The following is a 24,009-nucleotide window of genomic DNA, read 5'->3' as shown; positions in this document are numbered from 1 at the left end:
GTGTGTGTGTGTGTGTGTGTGTGTGTGTGTGTGTGTGTGTGTGTGTGTGTGTGTGTGTGCGTGTGACTCAGAGCCTGTGACTGTGTTTAAAGCTTGCTGCAATAGATAGAAGCTGACTTACTGAGGACACTGTGTCTCCTATGCTCTCTGTTCTGTAACGTCTTAGTAGGCTAAGATCATCAGTGATTCAATGACTGACTGTAGTAGGTGTGACTCAGTGTTAATGACTGATGACTGTAGTGGGAGTGACTCAGTGTTAATGACTGATGACTGTAGTAGGAGTGACTCAGTGTTAATGACTGATGACTGTAGTGGGAGTGACTCAGTGTTAATGACTGATCACTGTAATAGGAGTGACTCAGTGTTAATGACTGATGACTGTAGTAGGAGTGACTCAGTGTTAATGACTGTGTTGATTGTAGTGGGAGTGACTCAGTGTTAATGACTGTGTTGATTGTAGTGGGTGTGACTCAGTGTTAATGACTGTGTTGATTGTAGTGGGAGTGACTCAGTGTTAATGACTGATCACTGTAATAGGAGTGACTCAGTGTTAATGACTGTGTTGATTGTAGTGGGAGTGACTCAGTGTTAATGACTGTGTTGATTGTAGTGGGTGTGACTCAGTGTTAATGACTGTGTTGATTGTAGTGGGTGTGACTCAGTGTTAATGACTGTGTTGATTGTAGTGGGTGTGACTCAGTGTTAATGACTGTGTTGATTGTAGTGGGTGTGACTCAGTGTTAATGACTGTGTTGATTGTAGTGGGTGTGACTCAGTGTTAATGACTGATCACTGTAATAGGAGTGACTCAGTGTTAATGACTGTGTTGATTGTAGTGGGTGTGACTCAGTGTTAATGACTGTGTTGATTGTAGTGGGTGTGACTCAGTGTTAATGACTGTGTTGATTGTAGTGGGTGTGACTCAGTGTTAATGACTGTGTTGATTGTAGTGGGTGTGACTCAGTGTTAATGACTGTGTTGATTGTAGTGGGTGTGACTCAGTGTTAATGACTGTGTTGATTGTAGTGGGTGTGACTCAGTGTTAATGACTGTGTTGATTGTAGTGGGTGTGACTCAGTGTTAATGACTGTGTTGATTGTAGTGGGTGTGACTCAGTGTTAATGACTGTGTTGATTGTAGTGGGTGTGACTCAGTGTTAATGACTGTGTTGATTGTAGTGGGTGTGACTCAGTGTTAATGACTGTGTTGATTGTAGTGGGTGTGACTCAGTGTTAATGACTGTGTTGATTGTAGTGGGTGTGACTCAGTGTTAATGACTGTGTTGATTGTAGTGGGTGTGACTCAGTGTTAATGACTGTGTTGATTGTAGTGGGTGTGACTCAGTGTTAATGTCTGTGACTCCCAACAGCCTGACAGGCAGAACACATTACCCTGCAGCAGATTAAACACCCCTTCACAGGGTTCCAACATGTTCTCCATTAGAATGCACTTTACTGTTTTGACCAAATCATGGATGTTTTGAACCTTTGGAGTGAGGTGACCATGTGATAAATGTAACTTGCACAGCCAAGTCAAAGGGTTGTAAAATGCCCCTAAATGGTCCCGATCTGGAGCCCTGCCCCTTAACGCCCTCTTGCTGGAGAATAAGTAGCATCATCAGTACTGCCCTACCAAGCAAAAAGGCAGGAACTGAGTAAAAATGGCTTTTATTTACCTTGGTTTCACAGTAACCTTATGCAGTTACTGCTAACATGACCCCCATTTTCTCCACACCTCAATACAATAGAGGCAGGATACTGGTCCACATGGTTAAGTAGGTATTTTAATGTAGCATAAATGACATGAACTACCGTATTTTCCGCACTATAAGGCGCACCGGAGTATAAGCCGCAGCAGCTAAATTGAATGATGTGTACATATATAAGCCGCACTGGAATATAAGCCGCGGGTGTTTTAATGTTTATTTACCATATGTAAGGGTTCGTGCACAGAGGGGATTGTCGGGAAAGAGATGGCTGCTTGAAAACGTCCTTTGCACAAACTGTCTCGCTCTCGTAATGTCTGTCTGTCTTGCTCTCGTTCTGTCTCTCGTTCTGTCTCTCGTACCACTCTCGGTTCCACTTTTACTTTTGCGCGCTACCTGTCTCACTCTTTTCCGGCCTCCAGCTTTTCCTGCTGGAGCCCGCCGCTTAAAGGTGGGGGGCGCGGACCGGTCATAGAGCCCATAGAGTTAAAGTTGGTGGACTGTAACCTGTAAAATCCATAGATTTAGGAGGTCTTCTAGTGGCCGTTAGCTGTAAAAATCCATAGATTAGCCGCACCGTTATATAAGCCGCAGGGTCGAGAAATGGGAAAAAAGGCACGGTAATTTTCGACCAAATGAGCAGCTACTGCCTTTTTGCTTGGTAGGGCAGAGTAGTGCTCTGATAGGTTGTAGCTAACCAGCTAGCATTAGCAATCTGTTATTAGCCTACCTGAGCAGGTATATATATATATACTACCAGTCAAAGGTTTGGACACACCTATTCATTCCAGGGTTTTTCTTTATTTTTACTATTTTTTACATTGTAGAATAATAGTGAAGACATCAAAACTATGAAATAACACACATGGAATCATGTAGTAACCAAAAAAGTGTTAAACAAATCAAGATGTATTTTATATTTGAGATTCTTCAAATAGCCACCCTTTGCCTAGATAACAGCTTTGCACACTATATTTACTGGGATGATGTGCTTTCAGATGTCTCTTGAAGTCGCTGGTGTTTTTTCCTGTCAACTTGTGGGCGCAAACACTGTCTTCTCACTTAGAAAAGTTGTTTGAATCAACATGATAAGTAAAGTGGCTCTGAACTTCACTCCTTTTTCTCCCGGGAGCTTTTACCAGCCGTATGAGTAGCCACCAGATTGCAAATAACAGATTTCAGTCAGAGATAATGTAGTCTCGTTTTAGTTAACCCAAATGAAAAATCATTTTCGTTTAGTTCTATTTTCTTCTGGGTCTATTTAGTCAGTTATAGTCTCGTCAATTGCCACTGAAAAAAAAGGTGTTTTGAAGAATATCGTCACTATTTTAGTTGGTGAAATGAACACTGGTGTGGCGTGTGTGAGAGAAAATGAGGGAGTGAGTGAGCTCTTGCCGGTAAGTGAGTGAGTCATCGTTGACTGAAGAGTGTTCCCCAACTTTCTCTGTGAAAGTGTGTCTCACTGCGTCTCAACTCAAGCCCTAATGTGTGCAGATGACTCTCATATGGGCCTGTATTCATGTCTCACACTCACAAAGGGAGCACCATGAGTCACACTATGGGGTAGAATAGGGCTTGTGTGTTACTGAGCAACAATATGGGGTAGAATAGGGCTTGTGTGTTACTGAGCAACAATATGGGGTAGAATAGGGCTTGTCTGTTACTGAGCAACAATATGGGGTAGAATAGGGCTTGTGTGTTACTGAGCAACAATATGGGGTAGAATAGGGCTTGTGTGTTACTGAGCAACAATATGGGGTAGAATAGGGCTTGTGTGTTACTGAGCAACAATATGGGGTAGAATAGGGCTTGTGTGTTACTGAGCAACAATATGGGGTAGAATAGGGCTTGTGTGTTACTGAGCAACAATATGGGGTAGAATAGGGCTTGTGTGTTACTGAGCAACAATATGGGGTAGAATAGGGCTTGTGTGTTACTGAGCAACAATATGGGGTAGAATAGGGCTTGTGTGTTACTGAGCAACAATATGGGGTAGAATAGGGCTTGTGTGTTACTGAGCAACAATATGGGGTAGAATGGGGCTTGTGTGTTACTGAGCAACAATATGGGGTAGAATAGGGCTTGTGTGTTACTGAGCAACAATATGGGGTAGAATAGGGCTTGTGTGTTACTGAGCAACAATATGGGGTAGAATAGGGCTTGTGTGTTACTGAGCAACAATATGGACCATTGATCAGAGAGGGTGATGCTACATCTCTATATTGATTTATGATGGAGGTATAGGTGCTATGTGAAACTAACCTTGGGTTATCTCTTCCCCTCTTCTCTCTCCTCCCCTCTTCTCTCTCCTCCCCTCTTCTCTCTCCTCCCCTCTTCTCTCCCCTCCCCTTCTCTCCCCTCCTCTTCTCTCTCCTCCCCTTCTCTCCCCTCTTCTCCTCTCTCCTCTCCTTCTCTCCCCTCCCCTTCTCTCCCCTCCTCTTCTCTCTCCTCCCCTTCTCTCCCCTCTTCTCCTCTCTCCTCTCCTTCTCTCCCCTCCTTCTCTCCCCTCTCCTTCTCTCCCCTCTCCTTCTCTCCCCTCTTCTCCTCTCTCCTCTCCTTCTCTCCCCTCTTCTCTTCTCTCCCCTCCTCTTCTCCCTTCTCTCCTCCCCTTCTCCCCCCTCTCCTTCTCTCTCCTCCCCTTCTCTCCCCTCCCCTTCTCCCCCTCCCCTTCTCTCTCCTCCCCTTCTCTCTCCTCCCCTTCTCTCTCCTCCTTCTCTCTCCTCCCCTTCTCTCTCCTCCTTCTCTCCCCTCCCCTTCTCTCTCCTCCCCTTCTCTCTCCTCATCTTCTCTCCCCATCCCCCCAACAGCGTGAGGACAGCCCCAGTCCAAAGCGTCAGAGGCTATCCGGCCAATCAGTGCTGGATCTCTCCACTGTGGCCCCACCCTCAACCCCCTCTCCGCCAATGAGGCCATGGGAGCTGCCCCCCAGTCGCAGACCTCCCCCTAACCCCCACTACCACCAGGAGCGCTGCCATACACCTGCCAGACACAGACACAGGTAAGAGACTGTTACCTCACCTGGTACTGTGCTTTTAGCTTGGTTACTTTGCTTGGTTCATTAGTCAGTCAGTCAGTTACTCAGTCAGTTAGGTAGCTATTCAGTTTGGAATATTTCTCAGTAGTCAATATTGACCAGTAAGAGCTAACATGATGATGATGATTGTAACTATGATGATGGTATATTCATAGTTAATGATTTGATTATAGTTATCAGAATGATGAAGACTTAACTCCTCCCCCTCTCCTTTCCTCCAGTCCTCCAGCGCGTCGCCAGCGTGGCCGTCTCTCCCGTCCCCCACGTCACCTCCCCCCTCCTCCCCACCACCCTTCCCCTCCTCCCCCCTCCATCCGACTAGACCCCCAGGACCAAAACTACCGCCACCACCACCCTCACCCCCACCAGAGCTACCCTCACCCCCCTCCTCCCCCCTACGGCCAGCCCCCAGCCCCTGCTAGAGGGGGGGTGGAGGAGCCCCGAGCGTTCCACCCCCCCACCCTATCTCCACGGTTACTGCACCCTGCTGTCCATCATTCTCATCAAGCAGCTCACCACCAGGCACAGCAGCAAGGAACCATGGTTATGGACCTACATGAACAGGTCAGTCCCAGTCTCCTATATATTAACTCTCTCCAACAGGCTTCAGTCCCAGTCTCCTATATATTAACTCTCTCTCCAACAGGCTTCAGTCCCAGTCTCCTATATATTAACTCTCTCTCCAACAGGCTTCAGTCCCAGTCTCCTATATATTAACTCTCTCTCTCTCCAACAGGCTTCAGTCCCAGTCTCCTATATATTAACTCTCTCCAACAGGCTTCAGTCCCAGTCTCCTATATATTAACTCTCTCTCTCTCCAACAGGCTTCAGTCCCAGTCTCCTATATATTAACTCTCTCTCTCCAACAGGCTTCAGTCCCAGTCTCCTATATATTAACTCTCTCTCTTTCCAACAGGCTTCAGTCCCAGTCTCCTATATATTAACTCTCTCTCTCTCCAACAGGCTTCAGTCCCCGTCTCCTATATATTAACTCTCTCTCTCTCCAACAGGCTTCAGTCCCAGTCTCCTATATATTAACTCTCTCTCTCTCCAACAGGCTTCAGTCCCAGTCTCCTATATATTAACTCTCTCTCTCTCTCCAACAGGCTTCAGTCCCAGTCTCCTATATATTAACTCTCTCTCTCTCCAACAGGCTTCAGTCCCAGTCTCCTATATATTAACTCTCTCTCTTTCCAACAGGCTTCAGTCCCCGTCTCCTATATATTAACTCTCTCTCTTTCCAACAGGCTTCAGTCCCAGTCTCCTATATATTAACTCTCTCTCTTTCCAACAGGCTTCAGTCCCAGTCTCCTATATATTAACTCTCTCTCTCTCCAACAGGCTTCAGTCCCAGTCTCCTATATATTAACTCTCTCCAACAGGCTTCAGTCCCAGTCTCCTATATATTAACTCTCTCCAACAGGCTTCAGTCCCAGTCTCCTATATATTAACTCTCTCCAACAGGCTTCAGTCCCAGTCTCCTATATATTAACTCTCTCCAACAGGCTTCAGTCCCAGTCTCCTATATATTAACTCTCTCTCTCTCCAACAGGCTTCAGTCCCAGTCTCCTATATATTAACTCTCTCTCTCTCTCCAACAGGCTTCAGTCCCAGTCTCCTATATATTAACTCTCTCTCTCTCCAACAGGCTTCAGTCCCAGTCTCCTATATATTAACTCTCTCTCTCTCCAACAGGCTTCAGTCCCAGTCTCCTATATATTAACTCTCTCTCTCTCCAACAGGCTTCAGTCCCAGTCTCCTATATATTAACTCTCTCTCTCTCCAACAGGCTTCAGTCCCAGTCTCCTATATATTAACTCTCTCTCTCTCTCCAACAGGCTTCAGTCCAGTCTCCTATATATTAACTCTCTCTCTCTCTCCAACAGGCTTCAGTCCCAGTCTCCTATATATTAACTCTCTCTCTCTCCAACAGGCTTCAGTCCCAGTCTCCTATATATTAACTCTCTCTCTCTCCAACAGGCTTCAGTCCCAGTCTCCTATATATTAACTCTCTCTCTCTCTCCAACAGGCTTCAGTCCCAGTCTCCTATATATTAACTCTCTCTCTCTCCAACCGGCTTCAGTCCCAGTCTCCTATATATTAACTCTCTCTCTCTCCAACAGGCTTCAGTCCCAGTCTCCTATACATTAACTCTCTCTCTCTCTCCAACAGGCTTCAGTCCCAGTCTCCTATATATTAACTCTCTCTCTCTTTCCAACAGGCTTCAGTCCCAGTCTCCTATATATTAACTCTCTCTCTCTCTCTCCAACAGGCTTCAGTCCCAGTCTCCTATATATTAACTCTCTCTCTCTCTCCAACAGGCTTCAGTCCCAGTCTCCTATATATAACTCTCTCTCTCTCTCTCCAACAGGCTTCAGTCCCAGTCTCCTATATATTAACTCTCTCTCTCTCTCTCTCTCCAACAGGCTTCAGTCCCAGTCTCCTATATATTAACTCTCTCTCTCTCTCTCCAACAGGCTTCAGTCCCAGTCTCCTATATATAACTCTCTCTCTCTCTCTCCAACAGGCTTCAGTCCCAGTCTCCTATATATTAACTCTCTCTCTCTCTCTCTCTCCAACAGGCTTCAGTCCCAGTCTCCTATATATTAACTCTCTCTCTCTCTCTCCAACAGGCTTCAGTCCCAGTCTCCTATATATTAACTCTCTCTCCAACAGGCTTCAGTCCCAGTCTCCTATATATTAACTCTCTCTCTCTCTCTCTCCAACAGGCTTCAGTCCCAGTCTCCTATATATTAACTCTCTCTCTCCAACAGGCTTCAGTCCCAGTCTCCTATATATTAACTCTCTCTCTCTCCAACAGGCTTCAGTCCCAGTCTCCTATATATTAACTCTCTCTCTCTCCAACAGGCTTCAGTCCCAGTCTCCTATATATTAACTCTCTCTCTCTCCAACAGGCTTCAGTCCCAGTCTCCTATATATTAACTCTCTCTCTCTCTCCAACAGGCTTCAGTCCCAGTCTCCTATATATTAACTCTCTCTCTCTCCAACAGGCTTCAGTCCCAGTCTCCTATACGGTGACTGCTGTCCCTCCTCATCGTGGTCTAGTTACTCCTCTGTATACAGGACAGCACCTCCCTCCTGTCTGCTCCTCTCAACAACAGATCCCAGCCTGCAGTGTGGTCTTCAGTACAGGACAACACTACCACCCTGTGAGTAGAGGGAGGGAGGGAGGGAGTATTGGGGGGGGTGTGTGTTTGCAGTGTGGTCTTCAGTACCGGACAACACTACCACCCTGTGAGTAGAGGGAGGGAGGGAGGGAGTATTGGGGTGTGTGTGTTTGCAGTGTGGTCTTCAGTACCAGACAACATTACCACCCTGTGAGTAGAGGGAGGGAGGGAGGGAGGGAGGGAGGGAGGGAGGGAGGGAGGGAGGGAGGGAGGGAGTATTGGGGGGGGTGTGTGTTTGCAGTGTGGTCTTCAGTACAGGACAACACTACCACCCTGTGAGTAGAGGGAGGGAGGGAGGGAGGGAGGGAGGGAGTATTGGGGTGTGTGTGTTTGCGGTGTGGTCTTCAGTACCGGACAACACTACCACTCTGTGAGTAGAGATAGGGAGGGAGGGAGTATTGGGGGGGGGGGGTGTTTGCGGTGTGGTCTTCAGTACCGGACAACACTACCACCCTGTGACTTAGCAACAGTCCTTGTATTGGTTCTCCTGGGTCATGTCCAAGAGGGCACAACATTTTGAACATTTCAGGTACAAATGTCTAGTCTGGGTACCAGTCTGTTTAGCTATCAGTCCACTCCTTGGTCTAGTCTGGGTACCAGTCTGTTTAGCTATCATCTAGTCTGGTACCAGTCTGTTCAGCTATCATCTAGTCTGGTACCAGTCTGTTTAGCTATCAGTCCACTCCTTGGTCCAGTCTGGTACCAGTCTGGTTAGCTATCATCTAGTCTGGTACCAGTCTGTTTAGCTATCATCTAGTCTGATACCAGTCTGTTTAGCTATCATCTAGTCTGGGTACCAGTCTGTTTAGCTATCAGTCCACTCCTTGGTCCAGTCTGGTACCAGTCTGGTTAGCTATCATCTAGTCTGGTACCAGTCTGTTTAGCTATCATCTAGTCTGGTACCAGTCTGTCTAGCTATCATCTAGTCTGGTACCAGTCTGTCTAGCTATCATCTAGTCTGGTACCAGTCTGGTTAGCTATCATCTAGTCTGGTACCAGTCTGTTTAGCTATCATCTAGTCTGGTACCAGTCTGTCTAGCTATCATCTAGTCTGGTACCAGTCTGTCTAGCTATCATCTAGTCTGGTACCAGTCTGTTTAGCTATCATCTAGTCTGGTACCAGTCTGTTTAGCTATCATCTAGTCTGGTACCAGTCTGTTTAGCTATCATCTAGTCTGGTACCAGTCTGTTTAGCTATCATCTAGTCTGGTACCAGTCTGTTTAGCTATCATCTAGTCTGGTACCAGTCTGTCTAGCTATCATCTAGTCTGGTACCAGTCTGTCTAGCTATCATCTAGTCTGGTACCAGTCTGGTTAGCTATCATCTAGTCTGGTACCAGTCTGTTTAGCTATCAGTCCACTCCTTGGTCTAGTCTGGTACCAGTCTGTTTAGCTATCAGTCCACTCCTTGGTCTAGTCTGGTACCAGTCCGTCTAGCTATCATCTAGTCTGGTACCAGTCTGTTTAGCTATCAGTCCACTCCTTGGTCCAGTCTGGTACCAGTCTGGTTAGCTATCATCTAGTCTGGTACCAGTCTGTTTAGCTATCATCTAGTCTGGTACCAGTCTGTTTAGCTATCATCTAGTCTGGGTACCAGTCTGTTTAGCTATCATCTAGTCTGGTACCAGTCTGGTTAGCTATCATCTAGTCTGGTACCAGTCTGTCTAGCTATCATCTAGTCTGGTACCAGTCTGTCTAGCTATCATCTAGTCTGGTACCAGTCTGGTTAGCTATCATCTAGTCTGGTACCAGTCTGTTTAGCTATCATCTAGTGTGGTACCAGTCTGTCTAGCTATCATCTAGTCTGGTACCAGTATGTCTAGCTATCATCTAGTCTGGTACCAGTCTGTTTAGCTATCATCTAGTCTGGTACCAGTCTGTTTAGCTATCATCTAGTCTGGTACCAGTCTGGTTAGCTATCATCTAGTCTGGTACCAGTCTGGTTAGCTATCATCTAGTCTGGTACCAGTCTGTTTAGCTATCATCTAGTCTGGTACCAGTCTGTTTAGCTATCAGTCCACTCCTTGGTCCAGTCTGGTACCAGTCTGTTTAGCTATCAGTCCACTCCTTGGTCTAGTCTGGTACCAGTCTGGTTAGCTATCATCTAGTCTGGTACCAGTCTGTCTAGCTATCATCTAGTCTGGTACCAGTCTGTTTAGCTATCAGTCCACTCCTTGGTCTAGTCTGGTACCAGTCTGTCTAGCTATCATCTAGTCTGGTACCAGTCTGTTTAGCTATCATCTAGTCTGGTACCAGTCTGTTTAGCTATCATCTAGTCTGGTACCAGTCTGGTTAGCTATCATCTAGTCTGGTACCAGTCTGGTTAGCTATCATCTAGTCTGGTACCAGTCTGTTTAGCTATCATCTAGTCTGGTACCAGTCTGTTTAGCTAGCAGTCCACTCCTTGGTCCAGTCTGGTACCAGTCTGTTTAGCTATCAGTCCACTCCTTGGTCTAGTCTGGTACCAGTCTGGTTAGCTATCATCTAGTCTAGTACCAGTCTGTCTAGCTATCATCTAGTCTGGTACCAGTCTGTTTAGCTATCAGTCCACTCCTTGGTCTAGTCTGGTACCAGTCTGTCTAGCTATCATCTAGTCTGGTACCAGTCTGGTTAGCTATCAGTCACTCTAGTCCGTGTCATATGACAGAGACATGTTGACATATAGACATGTTTAGCATGACAGAGGTGGCAAGAAGTAAATGATAGCTAAACAGACTGGTACCAGACTAGATGATAGCTAACCAGACTGGTACCAGACTAGATGATAGCTAAACAGACTGGTACCAGACTAGATGATAGCTAAACAGACTGGTACCAGACTAGATTATAGCTAAACAGACTGGTACCAGACTAGACCAAGGAGTGGACTGATAGCTAAACAGACTGGTACCAGACTAGATGATAGCTAGACAGACTGGTACCAGACTAGATGATAGCTAAACAGACTGGTACCAGACTAGATGATAGCTAGACAGACTGGTACCAGACTAGATGATAGCTAGACAGACTGGTACCAGACTAGATGATAGCTAACCAGACTGGTACCAGACTAGATGATAGCTAGACAGACTGGTACCAGACTAGATGATAACTAGACAGACTGGTACCAGACTAGATGATAGCTAGACAGACTGGTACCAGACTAGATGATAGCTAAACAGACTGGTACCAGACTAGATGATAGCTAAACAGACTGGTACCAGACTAGATGATAGCTAGACAGACTGGTACCAGACTAGATGATAGCTAGACAGACTGGTACCAGACTAGATGATAGCTAAACAGACTGGTACCAGACTAGATGATAGCTAACCAGACTGGTACCAGACTAGATGATAGCTAAACAGACTGTTACCAGACTAGACCAAGGAGTGGAATGATAGCTAAACAGACTGTTACCAGACTAGACCAAGGAGTGGAATGATAGCTAGACAGACTGGTACCAGACTAGATGATAGCTAAACAGACTGGTACCAGACTAGATGATAGCTAGACAGACTGGTACCAGACTAGATGATAGCTAACCAGAATGGTACCAGACTAGATGATAGCTAACCAGACTGGTACCAGACTAGATGATAGCTAAACAGACTGGTACCAGACTAGATGATAGCTAGACAGACTGGTACCAGACTAGATGATAGCTAAACAGACTGGTACCAGACTAGATGATAGCTAGACAGACTGGTACCAGACTAGACCAAGGAGTGGACTGATAGCTAAACAGACTGGTACCAGACTAGATGATAGCTAAACAGACTGGTACCAGACTAGATGATAGCTAGACAGACTGGTACCAGACTAGATGATAGCTAGACAGACTGGTACCAGACTAGATGATAGCTAAACAGACTGGTACCAGACTAGATGATAGCTAAACAGACTGGTACCAGACTAGATGATAGCTAAACAGACTGGTACCAGACTAGATGATAGCTAAACAGACTGGTACCAGACTAGATGATAGCTAAACAGACTGGTACCCAGACTAGATGATAGCTAAACAGACTGGTACCAGACTAGACCAAGGAGTGGAATGATAGCTAAACAGACTGGTACCAGACTAGATGATAGCTAGACAGACTGGTACCAGACTGGACCAAGGAGTGGACTGATAGCTAAACAGACTGGTACCAGACTAGATGATAGCTAAACAGACTGGTACCAGACTAGACCAAGGAGTGGAATGATAGCTAAACAGACTGGTACCAGACTAGACCAAGGAGTGGACTAATAGCTAAACAGACTGGTACCAGACTAGACCAAGGAGTGGACTGATAGCTAAACAGACTGGTACCAGACTAGACCAAGGAGTGGACTGATAGCTAAACAGACTGGTACCAGACTAGACCAAGGAGTGGAATGATAGCTAAACAGACTGGTACCAGACTAGATGATAGCTAAACAGACTGGTACCAGACTAGACCAAGGAGTGGACTGATAGCTAAACAGACTGGTACCAGACTAGACCAAGGAGTGGACTGATAGCTAAACAGACTGGTACCCAGACTAGACCAAGGAGTGGACTGATAGCTAAACAGACTGGTACCAGACTAGACCAAGGAGTGGACTGATAGCTAAACAGACTGGTACCAGACTAGATGATAGCTAACCAGACTGGTACCAGACTAGATGATAGCTAAACAGACTGGTACCAGACTGGACCAAGGAGTGGAATGATAGCTAAACAGACTGGTACCAGACTAGACCAAGGAGTGGAATGATAGCTAAACAGACTGGTACCAGACTAGACCAAGGAGTAGACTGATAGCTAGACAGACTGGTACCAGACTAGATGATAGCTAGACAGACTGGTACCAGACTAGATGATAGCTAGACAGACTGGTACCAGACTAGACCAAGGAGTGGACTGATAGCTAAACAGACTGGTACCAGACTAGATGATAGCTAGACAGACTGGTACCAGACTAGATGATAGCTAAACAGACTGGTACCAGACTAGACCAAGGAGTGGACTGATAGCTAAACAGACTGGTAACCAGACTAAGACATGTATTGTATAGAACATTAGTTATTGTGCTACTTACGAGAGAAGTGTATCTGTTGTACATAGCAACAGATAGGTAGCTTAGTGGTTAAGAGCGTTGTGCCAGTAACCGAAAGGTCGCTGGTTCTAATCCCCGAGCCGACTAGGTGAAAAATCTGTCGATGTGCCCTTGAGCAAGACACTTAACCCTAATTGCTCCTGTAAGTTGCTCTGGATAAGAGCGTCTGCTAAATGACTAAAATGTAAATGTATAATATATTCAGGTCATTGAAGCCTCCACCCTGGTGTGATGATGTTGCTATGATTGTTGGTGTTTGCTGCCCCCTAATGGCAAAAATTATTAAATGCAGATTTATGTTGTTGACATGAAAAGTAGTATCAAACCTCTCTCTCTCTCCCCCTTCTCTCTCTCTCCCCCTCTCGCTCTCTCTCCCCCTTCTCTCTCTCTCTCCCCTCTCTCTCTCTCTCTCTCTCTCTCTCCTCTCTCTCCTCTCTCTCCTCTCTCTCTCCCTCAGATGCTGGGGGCGTGTTCGGTGCAGCATGTGCCCTATGTCTTTCCCTCGCTCCTCTCCAGTGATGCCCCTTTCCTCCTCCACCCCCCCCACCTCTCTCACCACCCCCCCCACCTCCCTCCACCTGGACAGTTCCTTCCCTTCCAGACACAACAGGCCAGATCGGTAAGAAACACATTACTCTGATTTTCATTATAATAAGGAATTGTGTTTTTTATGACTTTTTCCACAAATGCAGTGTTTCTCAAAGTACCCAAACTAGTTTATTTTTAATATCCTGCCATTAGATGTGCTACCCAGAGTCTTTAACCATTAAGGTAGTGTTGCTACCCAGAGCCTTTAACCATTAAGGTAGTGTTGCTACCCAGAGCCTTTAACCATTAAGGTTGTGTTGCTACCCAGAGTCTTTAACCATTAAGGTAGTGTTGCTACCCAGAGCCTTTAACCATTAAGGTAGTGTTGCTACCCAGAGTCTTTAACCATTAAGGTAGTGTTGCTACCCAGAGCCTTTAACCATTAAGGTAGTGTTGCTACCCAGAGCCTTTAACCATTAAGGTAGTGTTGCTACCCAGAGTCTTTAACCATTAAGGTAGTGTTGCTACCCAGAGCCTTTAACCATTAAGGTAGTGTTGCTACCCAGAGCCTTTAACCATTAAGGTAGTGTTGCTACCCAGAGCCTTTAACCATTAAGGTAGTGTTGCTACCCAGAGCCTTTAACCATTAAGGTAGTGTTGCTACCCAGAGTCTTTAACCATTAAGGTAGTGTTGCTACCCAGGGCCTTTAACCATTAAGGTAGTGTTGCTACCCAGAGTCTTTAACCATTAAGGTAGTGTTGCTACCCAGAGTCTTTAACCATTAAGGTAGTGTTGCTACCCAGAGTCTTTAACCATTAAGGTAGTGTTGCTACCCAGAGTCTTTAACCATTAAGGTAGTGTTGCTACCCAGAGCCTTTAACCATTAAGGTAGTGTTGCTACCCAGAGTCTTTAACCATTAAGGTAGTGTTGCTACCCAGAGCCTTTAACCATTAAGGTAGTGTTGCTACCCAGAGTCTTTAACCATTAAGGTAGTGTTGCTACCCAGAGTCTTTAACCATTAAGGTAGTGTTGCTACCCAGAGCCTTTAACCATTAAGATAGTGTTGCTACCCAGAGTCTTTAACCATTAAGGTAGTGTTGCTACCCAGAGCCTTTAACCATTAAGGTAGTGTTGCTACCCAGAGCCTTTAACCATTAAGGTAGTGTTGCTACCCAGAGCCTTTAACCATTAAGGTAGTGTTGCTACCCAGAGCCTTTAACCATTAAGGTAGTGTTGCTACCCAGAGTCTTTAACCATTAAGGTAGTGTTGCTACCCAGGGCCTTTAACCATTAAGGTAGTGTTGCTACCCAGAGTCTTTAACCATTAAGGTAGTGTTGCTACCCAGAGTCTTTAACCATTAAGGTAGTGTTGCTACCCAGAGTCTTTAACCATTAAGGTAGTGTTGCTACCCAGAGTCTTTAACCATTAAGGTAGTGTTGCTACCCAGAGCCTTTAACCATTAAGGTAGTGTTGCTACCCAGAGTCTTTAACCATTAAGGTAGTGTTGCTACCCAGAGCCTTTAACCATTAAGGTAGTGTTGCTACCCAGAGTCTTTAACCATTAAGGTAGTGTTGCTACCCAGAGCCTTTAACCGTTAAGGTAGTGTTGCTACCCAGAGTCTTTAACCATTAAGGTAGTGTTGCTACCCAGAGTCTTTAACCATTAAGGTAGTGTTGCTACCCAGGGTCTTTAACCATTAAGGTAGTGTTGCTACCCAGAGTCTTTAACCATTAAGGTAGTGTTGCTACCCAGAGCCTTTAACCATTAAGGTAGTGTTGCTACCCAGAGCCTTTAACCATTAAGGTAGTGGTTCTACCCAGAGTCTTTAACCATTAAGGTAGTGTTGCTACCCAGATCCTTTAACCATTAAGGTAGTGTTGCTACCCAGAGCCTTTAACCATTAAGGTAGTGTTGCTACCCAGAGCCTTTAACCATTAAGGTAGTGTTGCTACCCAGAGCCTTTAACCATTAAGGTAGTGTTGCTACCCAGAGTCTTTAACCATTAAGGTAGTGTTGCTACCCAGAGTCTTTAACCATTAAGGTAGTGTTGCTACCCAGAGTCTTTAACCATTAAGGTAGTGTTGCTACCCAGAGTCTTTAACCATTAAGGTAGTGTTGCTACCCAGAGTCTTTAACCATTAAGGTAGTGTTGCTACCCAGAGTCTTTAACCATTAAGGTAGTGTTGCTACCCAGAGCCTTTAACCATTAAGGTAGTGTTGCTACCCAGAGCCTTTAACCATTAAGGTAGTGGTGCTACCCAGGGTCTTTAACCATTAAGGTAGTGTTGCTACCCAGAGTCTTTAACCATTAAGGTAGTGTTGCTATTCAGGCCCTTTAACCATTAAGGTAGTGTTGCTATTCAGGCCCTTTAACCTGGGTAGCAACACTATCTTAAGTCAGTCTCATATTCACATCTTAAATTGTCTGACTTGCCTTCTATTCACAATGTGCTCACATTAGTCAAACTGACTTGACATAACAGTTTAGAATCCATTATAACCTTTTCTCCTGGCCTAGAGAACCCTTGAGACTAGATAACACGTTTCTGTAACAGCTCATAATCCCCTTATGTATGCCTACGATCCTTCATAACACTTTTGTATGCCTATGACCCTTCATAACCCTTTGTATCCCTGTCATAGCCGTTGCAGAGGATAGAGAACGAGGTGGAGCTACTAGGAGAGCACCTGTCTGTGGGAGGGGGGTTCAGCTACCCTCATGGAGGACACCACCCTTCCTCCCTGCCCCCCTCCACACCCCTCCAGTTCCTCTCTCACCACGACCCCCTGTCACAGGAGCTGTTCGGAGTGGTAAGACACACACACATACCCCACCCTTCCTCCCTGCCCCCCTCGACACCCCTCCAGTTCCTCTCTCACCACTACCCCCTGTCACAGGAGCTGTTCACACACACCTCATGCTAGCCATCAAAACACCGGCCCAAGGGCTCTCTTACAGGGCCACTCGTCCACACGTATTTGAATTTATTAAGGATCCCCATTTAGTTCCTGCCAAGGCAGCAGCTACTCTTCCTGGGGTCCAGGAAAATTAAGGCAGGTGTACATTTTTTAAAACATTACAATACATTCAAAACATTTCACACACTTCCACACAGACAGAGAACATGTCCTTAATCTATGAAGAGTTCCACACAGACAGAGAACATGTCCTTAATCTATGAAGAGTTCCACACAGACAGAGAACATGTCCTTAATCTATGAAGAGTTCCTCACAGACAGAGAACAACATGTCCTTAATCTATGAAGAGTTCCACACAGACAGAGAACATGTCCTTAATCTATGAAGAGTTCTTACCTTTCTCTCTCCCTCTCTCAGCCGTACCCCCACTTCATGCCTCGGCGAATCACAGGACGTCGTTACCGTTCCCAGCAGACCGTGCCCCCGCCCCCTTACCACCCTGGCTTCCTGCCTTACTTCCTGTGAGTACTTCTTGCTCTCTTGTTGTTGTAGCAACTGTGAATTAGATGTGCAATGTTGGAATAAATCATGTGTTTATATGGTATAATACTGAATGATATGAGGCATCATGTTACTACAGTATTGTAATAAATCATGTGTTTATATGGTATAATACTGGATGATATGAGGCATCATGTTACTACAGTATTGTAATAAATCATGTGTTTATATGGTATAATACTGGATGATATGAGGCATCATGTTACTACAGTATTGTAATAAATCATGTGTTTATATGGTATAATACTGCATGATATGAGGCATCATGTTACTACAGTATTGTAATAAATCATGTGTTTATATGGTAATAATACTGGATGATATGAGGCATCATGTTACTACAGTATTGTAATAAATCATGTGTTTATATGGTAATAATACTGGATGATATGAGGCATCATGTTACTACAGTATTGTAATAAATCATGTGTTTATATGGTATAATACTGGATGATATGAGGCATCATGTTACTACAGTATTGTAATAAATCATGTGTTTATATGGTATAATACTGGATGATATGAGGCATCATGTTACTACAGTATTGTAATAAATCATGTGTTTATATGGTATAATACTGCATGATATGAGGCATCATGTTACTACAGTATTGTAATAAATCATGTGTTTATATGGTATAATACTGCATGATATGAGGCATGTGATCATCATTTGTTTATTCAAATCTCTCTCCATCTCTCCCTCTCCTCTCTCGCTCTCTCAGGTCGATGCTTCCAGTGGGTCCTACAGTCGGTCCTCCCATCAGTCTGGAGTTAGATGTGGATGATGGAGAGGTAGAGAACTATGAGGTAAGCTAGCAACACAGCTAACTACACATCTATATGGTCTCCTAAACTCTTAATGGAGTGGAGGTAGTTTAATGAACACGGCTAACTACACATCTATATGGTCTCCTAAACTCTAATGGAGTGGAGGTAGTTTAATGAACACGGCTAACTACACATCTATATGGTCTCCTAAACTCTTAATGGAGTGGAGGTAGTTTAATGAACACGGCTAACTACACATCTATATGGTCTCCTAAACTCTAATGGAGTGGAGGTAGTTTAATGAACACGGCTAACTACACATCTATATGGTCTCCTAAACTCTAATGGAGTGGAGGTAGTTTAATGAACACGGCTAACTACACATCTATATGGTCTCCTAAACTCTAATGGAGTGGAGGTAGTTTAATGAACACGGCTAACTACACATCTATATGGTCTCCTAAACTCTAATGGAGTGGAGGTAGTTTAATGAACACGGCTAACTACACATCTATATGGTCTCCTAAACTCTAATGGAGTGGAGGTAGTTTAATGAACACGGCTAACTACACATCTATATGGTCTCCTAAACTCTAATGGAGTGGAGGTAGTTTAATGAACACAGCTAACTACACATCTATATGGTCTCCTAAACTCTAATGGAGTGGAGGTAGTTTAATGAACACGGCTAACTACACATCTATATGGTCTCCTAAACTCTAATGGAGTGGAGGTGAGTTAATGAACACGGCTAACTACACATCTATATGGTCTCCTAAACTCTAATGGAGTGGAGGTGGGTTAATGAACACGGCTAACTACACATCTATATGGTCTCCTAAACTCTAATGGAGTGGAGGTAGTTTAATGAACACGGCTAACTACACATCTATATGGTCTCCTAAACTCTAATGGAGTGGAGGTGGGTTAATGAACACGGCTAACTACACATCTATATGGTCTCCTAAACTCTAATGGAGTGGAGGTAGTTTAATGAACACGGCTAACTACACATCTATATGGTCTCCTAAACTCTAATGGAGTGGAGGTGGGTTAATGAACTACAGTGTTTCCTGACACATCTATCCTCTTGTTAGCTCCAATAGCTAATGCCTAGGCTTCAGCTCAGTGGGCTAAAATGATTAAAGCGTGTTGATTGGGTGTGTATCATGTTCTTCATAGTCTACACCAATCCAATGCTGTTATGTCCTCACGGGCGAGTGAATGCAGTGGTCTAAGGCACTGCATCGCAGTGCTAGCTGTGTCACTAGAGATCCTGGTTCGAATCCAGGCTCTGTCGTAGCCGGCCGCGACCGGGAGACCCATGGGGCGGCGCACAATTGGCCCAGCGTCGTCCAGGTAGGGGAGGGAATGGCCGGCAGGGGATGTAGCTCAGTTGGTAGAGCATGGCGTTTGCAACGCCAGGGTTGTGGGTTCGATAAAAATAATGTATGTGCTAACTGTAAGTCGCTCTGGATAAGAGCGTCTGCTAAATGACTAAAATGTAATGTAAATGAATGAACGCAGCTAGGGTAGATGGGAGGACAATAGGAATTTGTCTTGTGTAGGTAGACTGTCTCTTCTCTGACCTCTAACCTTTAACCCCGCTGTCTGACCTCCAGGCCCTGTTGAACCTAGCAGAGCGTCTGGGTGAGGCTAAACCAAGAGGACTGACCAAGGCTGACATAGAACAGCTGCCCTCCTACCGCTTCAACCCCAACAACCACCAGTCAGAACAGACACTGTGAGTAGAGTCCCTTCAACAACCACCAGTCAGAACAGACACTGACTAGAGTCCCTTCAACAACCACCAGTCAGAACAGACACTGACTAGAGTCCCTTCAACAACCACCAGTAAGAACAGACACTGACTAGAGTCCCTTCAACAACCACCAGTCAGAACAGACACTGTGAGTAGAGTCCCTTCAACAACCACCAGTCAGAACAGACACTGACTAGAGTCCCTTCAACAACCACCAGTCAGAACAGACACTGACTAGAGTCCCTTCAACAACCACCAGTCAGAACAGACACTGACTAGAGTCCCTTCAACAACCACCAGTCAGAACAGACACTGACTAGAGTCCCTTCAACAACCACCAGTCAGAACAGACACTGACTAGAGTTCCTTCAACAACCACCAGTCAGAACAGACACTGACTAGAGTCCCTTCAACAACCACCAGTCAGAACAGACACTGACTAGAGTCCCTTCAACAACCACCAGTCAGAACAGACACTGACTAGAGTCCCTTCAACAACCACCAGTCAGAACAGGCACTGACTAGAGTCCCTTCAACAACCACCAGTCAGAACAGACACTGACTAGAGTTCCTTCAACAACCACCAGTCAGAACAGACACTGTGAGTAGAGTCCCTTCAACAACCACCAGTCAGAACAGACACTGACTAGAGTCCCTTCAACAACCACCAGTCAGAACAGACACTGACTAGAGTCCCTTCAACAACCACCAGTAAGAACAGACACTGACTAGAGTCCCTTCAACAACCACCAGTAAGAACAGACACTGACTAGAGTCCCTTCAACAACCACCAGTCAGAACAGACACTGACTAGAGTCCCTTCAACAACCACCAGTCAGAACAGACACTGTGAGTAGAGTCCCTTCAACAACCACCAGTCAGAACAGACACTGACTAGAGTCCCTTCAACAACCACCAGTCAGAACAGACACTGTGAGTAGAGTCCCTTCAACAACCACCAGTCAGAACAGACACTGTGAGTAGAGTCCCTTCAACAACCACCAGTCAGAACAGACACTGACTAGAGTCCCTTCAACAACCACCAGTCAGAACAGACACTGACTAGAGTCCCTTCAACAACCACCAGTCAGAACAGACACTGACTAGAGTCCCTTCAACAACCACCAGTCAGAACAGACACTGACTAGAGTCCCTTCAACAACCACCAGTCAGAACAGACACTGTGACTAGAGTCCCTTCAACAACCACCAGTCAGAACAGACACTGACTAGAGTCCCTTCAACAACCACCAGTCAGAACAGACACTGGCTAGAGTCCCTTCAACAACCACCAGTCAGAACAGACACTGTGACAATAAATGTGTGGGTGTTTGTGCTTTGTGACCATTTCAGGACAAAATGTGTGTGTAATGTTCTGTCTGTCTGTTTCAGGTGTGTATGTGTTGTATTAACGTTATGTTAACGTTGTTGTATCTCTGTTCCAGGTGTGTGGTGTGTATGTGTGACTTTGAGTCTCGTCAGCTGTTAAGAGTCCTGCCCTGTAACCATGAGTTCCACACCAAGTGTGTTGACAAGTGGCTTAAGGTGAGTCAGACAGATGGTTTTAAATTATATCAATACAAGAGGCTTTATTTAACAGTCAGATGGTGATATACAGTGGGGGAAAAAAGTATTTAGTCAGCCACCAATTGTGCAAGTTCTCCCACTTAAAAAGATGAGAGAGGCCTGTAAATTTCACCATAGGTACACGTCAACTATGACAGACAAAATGAGAAAATGTTTTCCAGAAAATCACATTGTAGGATTTTTAATGAGTTTATTTGCAAATTATGGTGGAAAATAAGTATTTGGTCAATAACAAAAGTTTCTCAATACTTTGTTATATACCCTTTGTTGGCAATGACACAGGTCAAATGTTTTCTGTAAGTCTTCACAAGGTTTTCACACACTGTTGCTGGTATTTGTGGTCCTCTGTAGCTCAGCTGGTAGAGCACGGCGCTTGTAACGCCAAGGTAGTGGGTTCGATCCCCGGGACCACCCATACACAAAAAAAATACCCAAAAAATAAAATAAAGGTATGCCCTCCATCTCCTCCTCTCTCTCTCTCTCTTATCTCTGGCCCTCCATCTCCTCCTCTCTCTCTCTCTCTTATCTCTGGCCCTCCATCTCCTCCTCTCTCTCTCTCCAGGCTAACAGAACGTGTCCTATCTGTCGAGCGGACGCCTCCGAGGTCCAGCGGGATTCTGAATGACCCAACAGATCTAGGATCAGCTCAGCCCTCCCCACATCCTAACCTGACGCTTTAGGGAGGGAAACACAACAGACCGTAGATCAGTGTCTCGGGGCAACCCCCCCCCCCCCCTCGCCAAGTGACTCTTTTAAGAAATAGACTATGCCTTCTTCCTATGGTGATAGTGTTCTAATAATGGCCTTTGACACACACACACACACACACGTATGAGGGGAAGTTGGACTTTTTCCTTTGTACTGTCTTACCTTCCTGCATTGTGATTGGCGTCGTCTTCTTCTGAACGCTGAGAGAATCTCGGCGACTTAAAAAGTTCCTGCGTTGTTTTACTAACTAACCGAATGGAGAATATGGAAGTCCAAAGATTGACTATTATGACATCGTTGTTGTTATTGTTAATATTGATATTCTGTTTATGATTAATCGTTCAGAACCTGGATTGAGATGTGTGTCCGCTAGTAGGGTATTTTGGTTTATAAAGCTCTTTTTGTTCATTTACCGTTAGTGTGTGTGTGGTTGCGTGCGCAGAACACCAATGGTTACGTCTGTATTATTTCTGCAGGACAGTACACTGGCCTCCTGCTCATGCTGCGGTCGCCGCTCTGATTGGTCAATGCTGTGCACTGAGACAGGAAGTGTTTCATGAGGAAGGGGAGGGGCTTACAGGGAGGAGAAGTGGAACAGAACCAGAGTAGTTAACTCTGTATCTCTCTCTCTCCTTCTTTTTCCTCTCCCAGTCCATCCTCCTCTCTCTCCTTTTCTGTTCACTCACTCAATGGTTCAGTGTGATGGATCAGCCTCTATTATATACTCAGTTTGCCCTCACACACACACACACACACACACACACACACACTGAACACACACCCCCACCCAGCAAGGGTGTGTGTGTGTGTGTGTGTGTGTGCAAGCTGGTATGAATTGATGTTAAACAGCCAACATTGTTTTATTGGTCAGTTACTTAGAAAGTGATCAAATCTCAAATGAAACCCTATTCTAAAATATATTGCTTACAGGCCAGAAGGAATGAACTATCTAGGGAATATGGTTACATTTGAGGTGCAGCCATCATTGTTCACTGGTCGTTAAAATCATATTGAGATGGTGACATTATTTGAAGTATAGTTTAAGGCACATAATGATGATGATGATTTTAGCATTTAGCATTGTAGCATCACAGTTAAGTTTTAACCCCTTGGTAAAATGTTTTGCCTGTCGACCACAAGAGTGAGAATACCAGTCCCTGGTTTTCAGTCTGTCTTCATTCACAACCACAATGACTCTTCCATTCAGTCAGTCTTCATTCACAACCACAATGACTCTTCCATTCAGTCAGTCTTCATTCACAACCACAATGACTCTTCCATTCAGTCTGTCTTCATTCACAACCACAATGACTCTTCCATTCAGTCAGTCTTCATTCACAACCACAATGACTCTTCCATTCAGTCAGTCTTCATTCACAACCACAATGACTCTTCCATTCAGTCTGTCTTCATTCACAACCACAATGACTCTTCCGTTCAGTCAGTCTTCATTCACAACCACAATGACTCTTCCATTCAGTCAGTCTTCATTCACAACCACAATGACTCTTCCATTCAGTCTGTCTTCATTCACAACCACAATGACTCTTCCATTCAGTCAGTCTTCATTCACAACCACAATGACTCTTCCATTCAGTCTGTCTTCATTCACAACCACAATGACTCTTCCATTCAGTCTGTCTTCATTCACAACCACAATGACTCTTCCATTCAGTCAGTCTTCATTCACAACCACAATGACTCTTCCATTCAGTCTGTCTTCATTCACAACCACAATGACTCTTCCATTCAGTCTGTCTTCATTCATCTCCTCCTCTAGGATGCCTCTCACCCCCCCCCCTTTCTCTCTCTCCCTTCTTCGATCCCCCTGTTTTCCGGTGTGTTCTCTGTCTACCCAGTGTCTTTAGAAGTAGTCCTTTAACGGCTGTCATAAACCCTACATAAGGCTGTCTTAACATGCACAATGTCACCCTATGTCAAGTTCTTCATGGCCTCCTACGGTCCTTCACCCACTATGTATCACGATATGTGCTCTATGTCAGGCTCACAGCAACCTTAAGTAGGCCTTACGATAGTCTTATGTAGGCCTTACGACAGCTAGCAGAAGGGAAAAGTGTATTAAACAATGTCAGCCAGGCACCTGCAGTGTCTTAATAAATAAGAGATGCCTTTAAATCCCAGATTTACCCTCCTTAAAGCCATGAAACCAACAGGT

At 45.0% G+C, this 24,009-nt stretch overlaps 1 protein-coding gene across 3 annotated transcripts in view; it reads left to right on the top strand.

Annotated features, from left to right (window-relative positions):
* LOC311125415 (E3 ubiquitin-protein ligase RNF38-like) overlaps positions 1 to 22,027 on the top strand; it is a 47,617-nt gene extending 25,590 nt beyond the window's left edge. For all 3 annotated transcript variants that reach the window (XM_084199458.1, XM_084199459.1, XM_084199457.1), the window contains exons 4-13: positions 4,513 to 4,703; positions 4,961 to 5,303; positions 7,751 to 7,909; positions 13,451 to 13,612; positions 16,169 to 16,336; positions 16,863 to 16,966; positions 17,732 to 17,816; positions 19,400 to 19,521; positions 20,984 to 21,083; positions 21,688 to 22,027. In XM_084199458.1, the coding sequence (XP_084055584.1) occupies positions 4,513 to 4,703; positions 4,961 to 5,303; positions 7,751 to 7,909; positions 13,451 to 13,612; positions 16,169 to 16,336; positions 16,863 to 16,966; positions 17,732 to 17,816; positions 19,400 to 19,521; positions 20,984 to 21,083; positions 21,688 to 21,750 (1,497 nt within the window). In that variant the 3' untranslated portion in view covers positions 21,751 to 22,027. The remainder of the gene's footprint in view (positions 1 to 4,512; positions 4,704 to 4,960; positions 5,304 to 7,750; positions 7,910 to 13,450; positions 13,613 to 16,168; positions 16,337 to 16,862; positions 16,967 to 17,731; positions 17,817 to 19,399; positions 19,522 to 20,983; positions 21,084 to 21,687) is intronic.
* The last annotated feature ends 1,982 nt before the right edge of the window (positions 22,028 to 24,009 follow it).

Source organism: Coregonus lavaretus, assembly GCF_964263955.1.
Source record: "Coregonus lavaretus genome assembly, contig: HAP1_SCAFFOLD_1400, whole genome shotgun sequence".
NCBI lineage: Eukaryota > Metazoa > Chordata > Actinopteri > Salmoniformes > Salmonidae > Coregonus > Coregonus lavaretus.
Note: the sequence above shows the minus strand (reverse complement) of the source record. Positions and strands in the feature narration are given on the sequence as shown.